Source organism: Nannospalax galili, unplaced genomic scaffold (genome assembly GCF_000622305.1).
Source record: "Nannospalax galili isolate Female #2095 unplaced genomic scaffold, S.galili_v1.0 scaffold11493, whole genome shotgun sequence".
In the NCBI taxonomy this organism is placed as follows: Eukaryota; Metazoa; Chordata; class Mammalia; order Rodentia; family Spalacidae; genus Nannospalax; species Nannospalax galili.
The window spans coordinates 45,735-61,714 of NW_008333505.1; the positions used below are offsets into that span (position 1 = coordinate 45,735).

Here is a 15,980-nt window from a genome sequence, read left to right on the forward strand (position 1 = left end):
TACCAAGAAAAATGTTTGAAGGGATACGATGGTGGTGTAGCTGCAGACACCCTCACCATGAGTAGTCTCTTCCTAGGAGTATCTAGGCAGACACATAAACAAATCATATTCAGATATGACAGTCACTTGCACATAGTAAAAATGTCTTTTGATTAAGGAAATAAAATATAGAGGGTATAGCCTAGGTATTGTGATGATGGTATAGACCCAGGTACCCCTAGATTTGTTTCCTATGTTTCTATTGGTCCTTGATGCCCCATGACGTAGGATTTATTGACATGATCCTTACTGCCCATTCTTCTTTTGTTGAATATATATAAGTCACAGAGGGCAGAGAAAGGGGAGATTAAGTTCTTTCCCCAAAAAACCAAAACACAAAATGAGATCAAATGGCGTGTAAATCACAGAAGACAGAGGGAGAGATGGAAGGGTAGTGTATTGCCATTCTCTAGTAGCTATGAATAAGGAAATTTATTGTTGATGGAACAAGTCTACTGGAAGGATTGAAAAAAATCTGATATTCCAGGAGTCAACTGAGAGTGTGTATTCCATTACCAACAATTTGGGTGCTCTGCAATGTTGAGAAAGGTTCCAGGTTTTTGGTAATATGAGTATCTGAAACCTCTCTCCATAATGTATGGCTCACCGAGTGCAGTGTTGGTCCTAGTCATATGGACATTGTGATATATGTACACGCAGGTGCTCAGGAGATGTGTTTCTTTATGTCAGGATGAATCGTCAAGCCCCTTTCACAACAAATGTCCATAAAACCATTTCAGTGGAAAACATTTACTTGTAATTCCTTTAGAGTAAAGAAGAAAAGAAGGAAGAAACTTAAAGGAGCATTACAATATTCAAAACAGAAATGATCTCCCGCCTAGTCTTGAAAGTGAACACCATTCTCTGGAACAGAAGCTAAGACCTGCTCTGAAGAAGCTGCATCACAACAAGCATGACTGTTTATTCTCAAATTCTTTTAAATATTAGGTTAGAGTGCAGGTATCAATATTACTTGATTTTTCATTGTAGCTGAACCAGATGATGGAGCCTGGAATGGCACACACTCCATATTCACTACGCTGTGTGCAGTGCTTTGCTTTGCCTGGGGTAATTCACATGAAATACAAATGAAAGACCCCACTCTGAGTCAAGGAAGGCTCACCATGTTCTTCGTTTGTGGAGGCCTTGGTGGTCAGTGTTACAGGTACTGGCTGCCCCATCTTGATTGGTAGTTGTGCCTCCAGGACCTGTTTTCTTAGGATGGTTTAATTTATCCCAAATTCACCTCTGGAATACATTCAGTTTTATTATCATAAAGGTGGAGCCATTGAGTTTTCTTTATATGTTAAAAGTAAAATTAGTAAAATTCAGTCTGCTTATGTTTGTTCAGTATTCACTATCAAGAGACAGGGAGACAGAGAATAGCATTAAATAATATGCAGTCAAAAGGCATGTAGATCACAGGAATCAGAGGGGTAGACAGAGCCTGTCTTTTCCTTCTCCAGAAGCTATGAATGAAGAAATTTATTGTTCATGTTTCAAGGCTGACGGACTGGTAAAATGTGCTTGAAATTCTAGGAGTCAATTGAGAGTGTCTGACCCTCTCCCAGAAAGCTGTGTGCTCTGCGATTTTGAGAGAGGTTCCAGGTTGTTCATAACGTAAGTAACTGCAACCATTCTCTGTATTGTAAGGTTTACCAAATGGTTGTCACGGTAACCATAAGACCATTGTGCTATAGGTACATGCACTCAAAAGATGTGTTTATTGATGCCAATATGCATAGTCGCCACTTTCACAAGTATTCATAAGGTCATTTCAATGGACAGTCCTTCGTGGTAGTTCCATTAGATTAGAGAAGAAAAGAAGGAAGAAACTTAAAGGAGCATTGTAATACTCAAAAGTGGTTTCACACCTCGTCTTGAAAATGAACACCGTGAACTGAAAGAGCACCTAAGACTTTCTGTGAAAAGTCTGCATCATGACAAGCGTGACTGTGCGTTCTCATATTCTTTTCAATATCAGGTCAGAGTGCAAGTATCATGTTTACTCATTGTAGGTGAACCAGATGATGGAGCCGGGAGTGGCACAAACTCCATATTCACTATGTTGTGTGCAGTGCTTTACTTTGGGTGGATAATTCACATGAAATACAAGTGAAAGATCCTGCTCAAAGTGAAGGAAGGCTCACGTGTTCTTCGTTTGTGGAGGCCTTGGCGGTCAGTGTGACAGGTACAGTTTTCCAGACGCCCTATCTTGGTTGGTAGTTGTGCCTCCAGGTCCTATTTTCTTAGGGTGGTTTAATTTATCAAAATTCACCTCCGGAATACATTCAGTTTTATTATCATAAAGGTGCAGTGATGAAGTTTCCTTTATATGTTAAAAACAAAATTAGTAAAAGTCAGTCTGAGTATGTTTATTCAATATTCTAGATCAAGAGACAGGGAGACAGAGAACAGCATAAAGTAACATGAGATCAAAAGGCATGTAGGTCACAGGAGTCAGAGGGATGGGTGGAACCTGCCTTTCCACTCTCAGAAGCAATGAATGAAGGAATTTATTGTTCTTGTTACAAGAGTGGCGACACTTATCCAATCTGTTTGATATTCTAGGAGTCAATTGAGAGAATGCCTGACCCTCTCCCAGAAATCTGTGTGCTCTGCAATATTGAGAAAAGTTCCAGGTTCATAACAAGTAACTGCAAACACTCTGTAAAATGTAAGACTCACCAAATGCAGCCGTCCTCACGGTAACAAAAGAACATACTACAGTAGATGCATGTGCTGGGGAGATGTGTTCATTAAGCTCAGTGTGCATAGTCACCACTTTAACAAGCGTTCGTGAGATTGTTTCAATAGAGAGTACTTAGTGATAATTCCTTTAGATTAGAGAAGAAAAGAAAGAAGAAACTTAAAGGAGAATTGCAACATTCAAAAGAAAAGGTTTTCACAAGTCACCTTGGAAAAAACCACCATTCTGTGAAACAGCAGGTAAGACCTGCTCTACAAAGTCTGCATCATGGCAAGCATGACTGCTTGTTCTCAAATTCTTTTTAAATATTAGGTTAGACTGCAGGCATCAATGTTATTTGGCCTCATTCTAGCTGAACCAGAAGATGGAGCTTGAAACAGCACAAACACCGTATTCACTATGCTGAGTTCAGTGCTTTACATTGGGTGGGGTAATTCACATGAAATATAAATGAAAGACCCTTCTCTGTGTCAAGGAAGGCTCACCATCTTCTTCCTTTGTGGAGGCCTTGGCGGTCAGTGTCACAGGTTCAGTATCCGGGTGCCCATCTTCGTTGGTAGCTGTGCCTCCAGGACCTATTTTCTTAGGATGGTTTTATTCATCCAGCATTCACATCTGGAATATACTTATCACAAAGGTAGAGCGATTAAGTTTTCCTTTCATGTGAAAAATAAAATTAGTAAAAGTCAGTCTGTGAATATTTTTTCAATATTCTAGATCAAGAGACAGGGAGACAGAGAGAGAGTAACATACAGGAATATGGGGTCAAATGGCATGTAGATCACCGGAGTCGGAGGGGTAGGATGAAATGTAGATCACCGGAGTCAGAGGGGTAGGATGAACCCTCTCATAGAAAGCTGTGGGCTCTGCAGTTTGGAGCGAGTTTTCAGGTACTTAGTGAATGAAGTAACTGCAACCTCTCTCTATATTGTAAGGCTAACCAAATGCAGCAGTCGTCATGGTAACCATAGGACAGTAGTGCTGTAGATGCATGTGCTCCAGAGATGTGTTTATTGATGCCAATGTGCATTTTTGCCACTTTCACAAGATGTGCTGAAGAGATCATCCCAGTTGACAGTACTTAGTGGTCATTCCTTTAGATTAGAAAAGAAAAGAAAGCTAAAGGAGCATTGTAATATTCAAAACAAAAGTGTTTTCACAGGTAGTCTTGAAAGTGAACACCATTCTATGAAGCAGCAGCTAAGAACTGCTCTGAAAATTCTGCATCATGAGAAGCATAACTGTTTGTTCTCAGCTTCTTTGAAATATTAGATTAGACTGCAGGCATCAATGTTATTTGGTCTCTCTTTGTAGCTGAACCAGATGATGGAGCCTGAGCAGGTCACACACAATATTCGACATGCTGTGTGCAGTGCTGTTCTTAGGATTGGGTAATTCACCTGAAATAGAAGTGAAATGCCCCACTCTGAGTCAAGGAAGGCTCACGATGTTCTTCGTTTGTGGAGGCCTTGGCGGCCACTGTCACAGGTTCAGTATCCGGGTGCCGCATCTTCGTTGGTAGCTGTGCCTCCAGGACCAATTTTCTTAGGATGGTTTTATTCATCCAGCATTCATTTCTGGACTATAATTATCACAAGTGTGGAGCGATTAAGTTTTCCATTCTTCTCCACTCCTACCTGAATCCCCTTTACCCATTCTGTTCTTCTGCACCCAGAATTCTCTTTCATATCTCACATGTCCTATTGTCATCCCCAATCCCCTCCTTTAAGGTCTCTTTTTCATACGTGAAAGTTCATCCTCTGTCTGGAAAACCCTGATTCCTTTTATTCATCTGCTATCATTGTCTTTAAAATCTATTGATTCCCTCTTGCACAATGATCCTTGAGCCTCGGGAGGGGGGAGTATGATACAGACCTCACATTCACAACTGAGTACATTCCAGATTTCTATTCTCTCAAACTAAATGGTAATTAGCTGTGGGAATCTGTTAATGGCTATCTTCTGCAAAAAGTTGCTTCTCTGACCAGAGTTGAGCGGTGACCTTATCTGTGGGGTGTAATGATAAGAACTTAGAGGACAGTGTGTAATACTGATTCTATTTAGCAGAATAACAGTATTAGTTTCGCCTGTTGGGGTATGACCTAGCCAGCCACAGGTTTTGGGCCCAGTGTCTGTATTTGTCTTTCTGATTCTGAGATACGTTAATTACTATATTTTTCATTTCCATTTTCCTGCAAACTTACTCATTTTCATTTATGCTTGTGTAAAAAAATCCATTACTTTTATATATACACGAGATTTTAATTCATCCAGGTATATAGGCTGATGGCATTTTCTTTGTAATGTGAAGAGAACTACAATCAACATGAATGCAAGTGTCTCTGAGGTTGGAAGTAGTGGCTTTGGAATTTGCCCAAGATTTGTACAGCAGGTAATATTTTACATCTATTTTTTTGAGAAGCCTCCACACTGATGTCCATAGTGGCTTTACAAGTTACTATTTACACAAACAGTAAATAAGTGTTTAATTTCCCCTGATGTCTTTGCCAGCATTTGTTGCCAGTTATTTTCTTGATGATAAACATTATGACTAGGGTGAGATGGAGTCTCAAAATAGTTTTAATTTACATTTTTCTGATGGCTAAGAGGGCTGAACACTTTTGAAAAATTTTGCCACTTACATATCACATTTTAAACAATGTTGCTTCAGTTCATTCTCCCATTTATTGATAGGCATTTCTATATCTTTTTATTGTCGCATTTGTTTATTTTAGTATTTTCTGTATGTTTGTTTTGCCTGCATGTTTGTAGGAGCACCTGTTACATGGAATGCCTGTAGAGGCCAGGAGAGAGCATCAGATACCATTGAAATATAATTGCAGGTGGTTGTTAGCTGCCAAGTGGGTTCTCGAAGTCAAAAATGGATCCTCTGCTGGAGAAGTCAGGGGCTCTTAACCTGTTGGACCATTTCTCCAGCTTCCAGGTTTATACTTTTGATATTTTTGCATTTTCTCATATGGTATAGATATTACCCCCCTTGTGGGAAGTAGAGCTGGCAAACATTTTCTCCATTTTTTTTTTATTCTTCATAGATTCTTCTATGAAAGAACTCTTAAATTTGATGTAATCACTCTAGTGAATTTTTGAGGGTAATTCTGTTTCTGAGGTTGTATTCAGAATTGCTTTTGCCTGTCTATATCCTGATGAGATTTACTTGTATCAGTTTAAGAATATCTGTTGATAAGGAAAGGTTATGATCATGATTGGTCAAGTTTGAACTGATTTTTGTAGGCGTGAGATATGGAGATTTAATTTCACTCTTCTGCAGATGGATACCCAGTTTTGCCAGCACCACTTAAAAAATACTGTCATTTATACAGGATGTGTTGTTGATGACATTGTCAATGCTAGGCGTCCATAGCTGGTTTATCTCGGGATCTTCTAATGTGTTCCAGTAGTCTGTATGTTTTCCTGACAGTATCATACAGCAATATGCCTCCTGTAAGTAATAACATTTGTCTACAATTCCAATCATGATCATTAAGAGAACACAAAACACAGACAGATACACACACATGCACATGCACCCACGAGATTAAACTATACATCCTGGAAATCATGCTGATAGTAACTGAATAGGACATAGGATGTGGAATGAAAATTATAGAAACAACAATACTATATTTGGCATTCAGTAGGACTTAGAAGTAGTATGCTTCATATTTCTTTTTCTGTGATAAGGACTGATGGACTCTACAAGAAGATACTGAGTTCACAAAGGTAACAAGTTTAAAGTCAGGATGTTGTCCCTAAAATACACACTCTGATTTCTGGATGACTAGTCAGGCACCTGTAAACGAGGTATAGTAAAAAGCATTGTTGTGACACATGCGCAGTAGGAACAACTTTGGGTTAGAGAAGAGAAACATAAAGGGCATCATGATAATTCATACTATAAGGAAGTATTGTGAAACACTTATTCTCTTGGTAAAGACAAGCATTTATCCTAAGAGAAGACAAGTGACATTCTTGACCTCACGAGAAATACATGTGGAAAATAAATCGAGTGGTTAATAATATGATCTTTATAATAAGTTCCTTGAGAGTAAAGGTATCATGGTTATTTAGAGGCTTCTGTGGCAGTGTATGTCCAATAACAGTTGAGTGTCAATCCCTGGAGACATTGATGCTTTTAAGTTAAGTACATCTGAACAAGAACTCTCTGGGTAGAGTGCATTAAAGGTCAACAAGCCCCTTAATTATATACCCTGGGGCCTGTGGTTAATTTATCTGCACAGGTGCACTTGACATTGCTTCCATCTTTGTGAAATAATATTTAAGGGCCTGTATCGTACACTTTTAAAAGATGATTAAGTTTAGGCATTTATTTCATAAATACCTAAAGGTTAAATAATATAATGAAAAGGTAAACGGTAATTTCCTTCCTAACAATATCAGTCAAGTGTGATGAAAGGAGTCTGTTGTCACAGGATTTAAAAAGAGAAAGAAGACAAAGGCCAACATATTTGCCACTTCTCAAGACCTAGGAATAAAGAAATTTAGTTGTCATGTATCATACTATTCTGGAAGAATTTATGAAAGCATATGAGAAATAAGGGAATGTGGAGTCATTGTGTCCTTATTCAACAATTTTGTGCACAGCATTATGCAGATGGTTACCTCTTGCATTTTACATCAAAAATTGCAACCTGTCCAAAGAGGAAGACACACAAAATGCAGTGTTGGTAAATATGTGGATATGATGCCACTTTGTAGTTTAGCTACTTTCACAACATGCATCCTCATGAGAGATTCTGAAGAGAATCCTAAATTAAGATTATGATTCCTACTGATGGATACTGAAAAAAGATAAAGGCACATTGATAAAAAGGAGGAAACTATCAGCTTATTATCCAGGTAGTGAAAACCATTCACTGAAACAGAAGTAATGAGAAAGGACACGGAATGTGAAGAGCATTTGAGGAATACAAATGATAATATATGTTGCTCTCTAAGACATAATGAAACAATTAGGTCAGGGTACAAGTTTCCTGAATTACTGGTGCCAGAGTAAAGATATGAAGTATATAAAGCCTGTGGAAATCACCAAGACCATACTAAGTATCTTGTTTGCAGTGCTGTACCCAGATTGATGTCTATCATGTGTAATATGTGTGAGAGACAGCAGGCTCAGTAGAGTAAGGTTGATCATAGACTTTGTTTGGTATGCCTTTGGATGGTCAAGTCGAATTACTACAGTTATGCTTGACCTGGATTCCTGATTGCAGTTGAGTGTGACGACAGACCCAGAATGTGTTGCCTACGTAGAATGGTATGCATCCAGTATGTGTCTCGTGATCATGTGTTATTTGAAGAACAGACACTTAGAAAGACTAAATCTGTCCGGAAATAACTTTTATCTTTGTGACCACAAAAATCAACATATAAAAAGGGATCAGGACACAGCATGCTGTGGGTGAGATGAAGGTAAAATGATACTATAGAAATATTTCCTCATATAAAAATGTGATCAAGAATGAGGTTTCATACTTACTGGGGAATACTAATAAATGTTTCAGGATAATGGATGGCTATGGACGGATGCTCTACTAGAAAGTTCGTATGTCCAGTGCTGCGCTAGGATTGGTGTGACTTAGAAATAAGATGGGGTTCAGAAGCAAGTTTTGGTATTATCCTTTGGACATGTGATGAAAACCATTAGATATGGTAGAGTAGATAGAGTCAGCACCTCCGTAATTGAGCATGATTGTGCATGGCCCTAGTGAGTCAGTTGCCAAACAATTTATGTGCAAATGTTTCCTCTTTGGGTAGAATAAAGCTCAGGAAAACCAGTTACTTTGATGACATTGAGGCAGTGTTGGAGGTGTATGCTCTAGGACCTCAAGATAACTCCCCTGATGGTGGCAGTGTCATTCCAAACATCTGTAAACAAAACATTCTTATAGTATTTTCTAATAAGGAACTTTATTAATACCTAAAGCTTAGATTAGAAATAGGTTAAGAATATTAATGCTCTTTACATGCCCCAAAAAGCACAGGAAAAGGCTACATTTCTTATTATTGATAATCATTCATGTGAATATTGGTCAAAAGAGTGATTGTGCTTTGAGAGAAATGACTAGTTATGAATAGCGCGTTATTTATTCTCTAGGAATTGTTGTTAAATTGATCGCCTTCAAGTATTTTGCTTCACAGGTATTGTACTTAAACCTAACAGAGAGTGGGCCCTGGAATGTGCACTTGAATTTTTCGTGTTTAGTGCACCAAATAGGCTGTGGTTCTTTACGTTCAATACTCAAGTTGTGCCTCTGTGGGCAATGGTAAACTCAATGCTTTATTTCTCATTGCCCCTTAGAAGTTGGAGTTTCTGTACTTGTGCTTACACTTTCTTGTTTTCGTGATCTTAGGTGTTGTCTTAGTTAATTTTCTGTTGCTGTCACAAATCAATGTGACCATGGGAACTTATAACAGGAAGAGTTTATGTAGCTTATGGTTCCAAACGGGCAAGAGTCCATCATGGCGGGGAGGCATGGTAGCAGCGATGGCTAGAGTAGGAGCAGAAGCTAAGTACTCACGTCTTCAAGCAGGCACCGGAAGCAGAGAGTGTCTGGAAATCCAACAAGGCTTAAGAACTCTCTAAACCTGCCCCCAGGGACATGCATCTTCCAGCATGACCACACCTTTTAATACCTCCAAAAATAGCTCCACCAACTGGGAGCAAGAGGTCTGCAATACTTGGAGCCTCTGGGAGACATTTGCATTCAGACCACCACAGGTGTATTTGGCAGCTCTAGGAAATAAGAGTGTATAGATAATTACACCAGACAGCAGAAAAACAGATATGATGAGGGGCAGGCCCATGATGCTCAGGGGACAAGACACTTCTACTCATTTCCCCCCGTTTCCCCTGACTTTGCAGCAGAGTAGTCCCTGATGCTGAACCAAGGACAGACAGTGTGATATGGGTTTGTCCAGTCCTCCCCTGCATGGCCCTAGCTCTCACTATGTTCAGGGAAATGTTGGGATTTATTATGCAGACCCACACTCATTGCCTGTGATTTTGTTTCTGAAGGGAGGGAGCAGCCCCTCATTTCATGTCCCTTCCCTCCATATGGAGTGTCTATGATAGTTTCCCTCACAGCTTCTTCTCACATCTCTATGGTTAGGTCCACAGGTGTCCACAGTCAAGCAGTCACCCAAGCTCTTTTCAGGTTCCAGAGGCACAGAGGCAACTAGGGAGAGAAGGCCCTAGGAGTCAGAGGGCCAGCCATGGTCTTCCCTTCAACACAGGTCAGAGGCTGTATGATGATGGGCTTTGTTGCTATGATTCTGTGGACTCTGCATATTGCTAAGAGCCTTGAGAACACCGGCTTACAGAGCTTAGAAATGGAATCTTACAAAAGTGAAAACTTGTTAGAACACACATGAGCCCTGGTGGTCAAAGGCAGCATTGGAACCTACATCCAGTAATTCAGAGACTGGGTTCTGCCTCTGCCCTTGAACCCCTGTCTGTAAATGATCTGGAGCTCCCTCTAGAAATGAGGAGGGTACGTTAGCATAATGGATAATGAAGCTGCACTGTGTCCTTTTGAAGGTTCTGCAAGAAACCTGAGCTGTCACGTGAAAAGGAGACCTACTTACACTTGCACATCTGCATCAGGGACGGACCTCAGTGTCATTTTGTAAGATCCCTGGAAGGGAGAGGGCCACTTGGGCTTTCTGTGTTGAGGTAAGAGCTTAGTAAGGTGGACTGAAAAGAACTACTTCTGAATTGAGTATCCCAGAAGAATGTAGTTTCAGCCATTTGCTTAGCACGGTACTCTATGGTACACGTGGAAGAATGAGCCCCTTTTCATTCCATTTATGGGTGCCCCGATTAGGAAACGTTTTGCACAGTCCCTGAGAGAATGAGTGGCATGTGGTTTTCAAGGAGATAGTAGGACCTGAGAAACTTCACCCCGATACATGGACTCAAGATAACCAGTGTGGTGGATACTACATCAAAAGGGGACCCAAATGGGGCAGTGATTCCTTCAATTTCCCTATCCAGAGACTCTGCCCACAGGATCAATTTCAGAGGTTCTCAAAGAGAAGGGATCCAGGTTTCTTTTAATCAAGGTGAAAGCTGGGAGCGAATCAAGGAAGTCCCACCCAGGTCAACAAGCCCAGATAATCAAGCTACATGTATGTATCCTTCTGAGGGTAAAGCGCAAACCTGGATTAACTTGGAGAATGTGACACGCACGCACACACGCACCGACACACACACACCGACAAACACACACGCACACACATCCCACCGCAACAGTTGTGCATCTGCATTCAGGGACATCAGGGAAATAAGAGCCGTTTTGAAGTCCTGGATGTTAGGGGATTCCTTGCATTGACTTGGGGAATGAGCCCCTTACTGCTCACCATCCACATGCAGGGATGTTGGGGTTTCGGGGCCATTTTATGAAGCTCCTGGAGGAGAGATGGCCACTTAGTAGTTCACAAATGGGATGAGTTCTTAGGGAGGACTGCAGAGGCTCTTTACTTTCCATGTTCTCAGAGAATGCAGCTTCATACCCGTGGTCAGCCTGGTCATAAGTGGAGCCCGATTGTAAACATCGAGTCTCTTATCACTGCAGTTCGGGGTACCCTCTAACACAAGCCATTTTCAGACATTCCCAGAGCTAAACACTGGCACATGGCTTGTAGAGAGAAAGCAGGACTTGAGTGTGAGCCTTAAAAACTCCACTCTGGATAGAGGGACCCCCAGGCAGTATGTGCAGTGAACTCTACACCAAACGGGGTCGTTCGTGGGAATGAGCTCCTTCCCTTCCTTGTCCAGGGACTCTGACAATAAGGAGCCATTTCTTGGGTTCCCAGAGACGACGACATCCCGGTGGCTTTATCAGTCAACATGAACGCTGATGGTGAGTGTGGAAGCCCGGCACAGACAGACAGGGATAATCGAGTCAAACATCGTATCGTTTAGAGGGTCCTGCACCAAATGGGGGCTGATGTGTGAGAATGAGTCCCTCCCATCCCCACCCCATCTACATGCCTGAAATGAAGAGGCCAGGAGCCATTTGTGAGGCTCCCGGAGGGAGTTTAGATGCTGTTGCAGGAATGAGACCCTCCCCACCTTTCAGCATCTGCATCCGGGGACTTGAGGGGCCGAGCGCCATTTTGTGGAGGTTCCTGAGGAGCAACAGTCATGCCGCTGGTCCCAAGTGGAGGTGGGAGCTTCAGGTGGATTTCATCGGCCGTTCTGGGGACACAGGGGCTTCCAAATAATGCAGTTTAACCCCTTTTTATCGTGGTAGGAAGTGGGGTCCCCTTTTTGGATGTGGCCGGTGCCAGAGTGGTCTTTCAGAACCCTGGCCAGGAGCCGTTTTTGAAGGTTCCAGAAAGAGGCCTGCATCAGTTCCACAGCGAAAGTCAGACCCGCAGGTGGATTGGGGGAGTCCCATTCCTGATAGAGGGATCCCAATATGATGCCACACTGACCTAACCAGGGCCCAGGTTGAGGAACGAGCCGGTCCCCCCTCTGTCACTGCGGACAATGTGGGGGAGGGGTTTTCCCGAGTTCCCAGGCACAGACAGCGACTTCACTTCCAGAGCATGTGTGCCACGTGCGACTGGAGTGGAGAAGATCCACTCTGTCTGTAACTACCCATTGAGGGCTCACTTGGGGGTAATGAGACCCTCCACGTCCCTCCATTTCCAGGGACCCTGTATACAGGAGGCATTTCACATGCTTCCGAAGACGGGGCCAGATGACATTCTAAACTCAAGCTGAGAACTGGGAATGGGTGGGAAAGCTCCATCTCTGACAGGAAGGCCAGAAAATCAAGCTCTACTGTATCATTTGCAAGGACTTGATCCAAACCCTGACAGACATGCAGGAAGGATCCCCTGCCTCTGTGCCTTCTGGTACTGGTGGGAATTAAAGACTTTTGTGAGGTCCCTGGAGCCTGGAGGACGCCTCAGTGCTGGAATAAGATGGTCGCAACAATTCCACATCCACATCTGGGGGTTTTGGACCTTAAAACCATTTTGTGGTGTTCCCTGAGGGAGATGGCCACGCTATTTTGACACTCGAGGTGAAAGCAGAAACTGTACCGCAAAGACTTTATAGAAAGAGGGTTCCCTGCCAATTGTTTCTGGCAACAACTGGGTCACACTTGGAGGAGTGACAGTCTTGCACTGTAGACCACAGGAGGAACCACCACCCTCTGGTCAGCCCGAGAGGCCCTGTGCAGAGTGACCAGATGCAATGGGCATTGATACATCTTCAGGGGTGTTAGGGAAGAAAGAGTGGGCCTTGTTCTGAGAAGTGAGGACTCAGTTCTGGAGGGGAAGGTACCGGGGTCCTCAAGGAGGAGCAAGGAGATCTCCGATACAGGACATGCCAAAGCTGCCCCTGTTGTCAGCACAGGGTGATTCTTGGGGAGACTGTGGACCTAAGATGCCACCTCTGCCTTCATAATCAGGGGACTAGGTGAGTATTATGGGAGTGGTGGTTTTGTCCAGAGAGATGGATCTGGAGGTTAGCATGGACCTTGTGAGGAGTGAATATCAGTATCTCTAGAATCCCTAAGACAGATGAGGTCCCTGCTCTTTTGTCAGGATTGAAAAACCCCACCTGGTGGTGTTCAGATGTGCTCCCTCTTCATGTCAATCTCCTTTCACAGGAAGGTGAGTCTGTGGAGTGAGGGAGAGCACCAGAGCAGCGGAGAGAGCCAAGTCTGAGCATATTACGAGGTGTCAAGCATCTGTCATCTACCCAGGTGAGCTACCATGGTAAAGACTGATCCTGTGAGAAGGCAATGTCCCATATAGTTCACGGCTTACTCAGTTCTTCAGACTGGGGAGTCCTGGCAGGGCAGCTGCTGTGACTGCCTTCCTTTCTGCTTCATCTCATGGAGTGGGACTTCATGGGGAGGTGATGACCATGGTCCTAGAATTATGTCTGGTCAGTAGAGAGAACCACATATGTAGAGCAGAGGGATTCAAGGTTTGGACCTCTCCTGAAGACTGCAGCCAAGAGTCAGTCCTCAAAAGCATTAGGTGGCATGCTCAACTGATCAATCTCAGGCAAGAAGTGAAGTCTTTGAAGAGATGAGGTCTAGTGTAAATGCGAGATTTCAAAAAGTAGAGGTGAGAGGAACCAACTTCTTCTCTACCTAGTGAGCCACATCTCAGTAGAGATGAGCCCAGGTCATGGGACAACACTGGAGATATCACAACAGGTAGAAGGGACTTGGGAGTGGGGCACATGTAGTTTTCAGGATCTCAGGGAGCTGAGGAATTTGACCTGGTGGTGGATCTTGCTATGGCATGTGGGTTCTAGGATATGGAAAGGGTTTAGGAGAGGACCCCAAGTGGTGGCTGAAAGAAACTCCTATCAGAGCACAGAGAGGGAACCCAACAAAATTCATCCCTTGTCACCTGTAACCTCTCCTGGACAGAGCTGTAATTCTGAGCCCCCTGTCCTGTCTCCAGGTCACTGTTCTCAAGGAGTTGAAGGACCAAGAAAGAGGAACCTTGACTCAGGTCAGTAGAAGAGTGTTCTCAATTGAGTCTTGACTAAAGGAGAGCTTCGAGAGAGGCTCTCAGAAAACACAGGGACACCAGCTCATACTTACCCTCCTGTGTGAACCTCTAGGGCCTTTGTTTGGCTTCCCTCCACTCAGCAGATATCTTGTTCTGTATCACAGAGGCAAAGGTCTTTGCCTTAAGTAAGGTAGGTACATGGATCACAAGGAATTTTCTAGATATTTCCATTTAACTTGTTGAGGATCAGGCTGGTCTCTTATGCTAGGACAGACGGACCCAACCGAACTGGGCTTCTGAGTACAGTTACCTCAAAACATGTGTGCTGAGATTCGGACCCCGCCTCACTTCTGTTTGTCCCATCTCAAGAGACACAGAAACTGACTTTGAGACTTTGCTTCAGACAAGAAAGTGGGTTTGCCCCCTGAAGATTCCTGTATCTTCCTCGCTCAGGTCCTCATGGGGAATGCATGCCAGGAGACCGGCAGGCCTCAAGTACCACCCTAGCAAAATCCTATGACAGGCCTTTTTGTGGGCTGTCAGATCTAGGGCTATCAGAGAGTCCATTTGCGCTCTCTGCCTCCCTCGCTGTCTCTCTCTCCCTCTCACGCTCCCTCTCTCTCCAGGTCTGTGAGTCCTCCTCCCCATGAGCTGCTATTCCCAAGAGAAGTCACAATGCACACTCAGAACAGCCAGCACGGCAATCGCCTGGACCGGCCTCAAGACCAAACAGACACAGGACCTGAATAGCATACAGGTCCTCCTGGACAAGGAGGCAGAAGCCACTGCTACCACATCAAGGGAGGTTTCTAGTGGAGGAGAGCCAAGTTCTCCCCAGGGTTCTCCTAGAGCCCCCTCCCTACCTACTGCCACAGGGTAATTTGCAGGGAGACCATCAGATGAGGCCTCTGGACACCAAGTAGGGGAATGGGAAGAAGCTGAGTCACCCCTGAGTCGTGCAGTAAATAGAAAGATATTTGACTTGGTGCAGTTCCTTCTCCTCAAGTATCAAAGGAAGGAGATGACCACCGAGACAGAAATGCTGATTTGGGTTACTAGAGATTATGAGGGACACTACCCTGTGATCCTTAGTGAGGCTTCTGAGGATATGAAGGTGGTCTTTGGCATAGACATGGTGGAAGTGGACCCCGTTGTTCACTCCTATGTCCTTGTCACGACCCTAGGGATCACCTATCACGGGATGCCCCATGGCTCCCCGGGTTTACCCAAAACTGGCCTCCTAACACTGGCCCTGTGCATTATCTTCATGGAAGATAACTGTGTCAGTGAGGAGATGTTCTAGGGAGTGTTGAATTCATTAGGGCTCTATGCTGGGAGTAATAATTTCTTATTTGGGGAGCCCAGGAAAGTCATCGCTGAGGATTTTGTGCAGGAAGGGTACCTGGAGTACAGGCGGGTGCCTGACAGCGATCCTCCTCGCCACGAGTTCCTGTGGGGCCCAAGGGCCCATGCTGAAACCACCAAGATGAAAGCCTTGGAATTTTTTGCCAGCATCATGAGGAAGGATCCTCAGTCCTATACAGAGAAGTATGCAGAGGCTTTGAGAGATGAGGGAGGGAGGGCCTAGGCCCGAATTGCTCAGGGGGTATTACTGCTGCCATTGCCAGTTCTAGTGCACTAGCAGTTTCCATCCAACATGTGGTCAGGCAGAGTCAGTGATAGAAGTAATGGAGTGTCAGGCTAG

General features: G+C 43.6%; 1 protein-coding gene across 1 annotated transcript; it reads left to right on the forward strand.

Moving 5' to 3' along the window:
• The first annotated feature begins 5,075 nt into the window (after nt 1-5,075).
• LOC103730130 (melanoma-associated antigen B16-like) lies at nt 5,076-15,917 on the forward strand. The gene is given in 6 exon segments (XM_008828318.1): nt 5,076-5,141; nt 7,999-8,042; nt 10,326-10,460; nt 11,603-11,649; nt 12,043-12,156; nt 15,163-15,917. Coding segments are annotated over 6 exon segments (1,161 nt in total).
• Nucleotides 15,918-15,980: the final 63 nt, after the last annotated feature.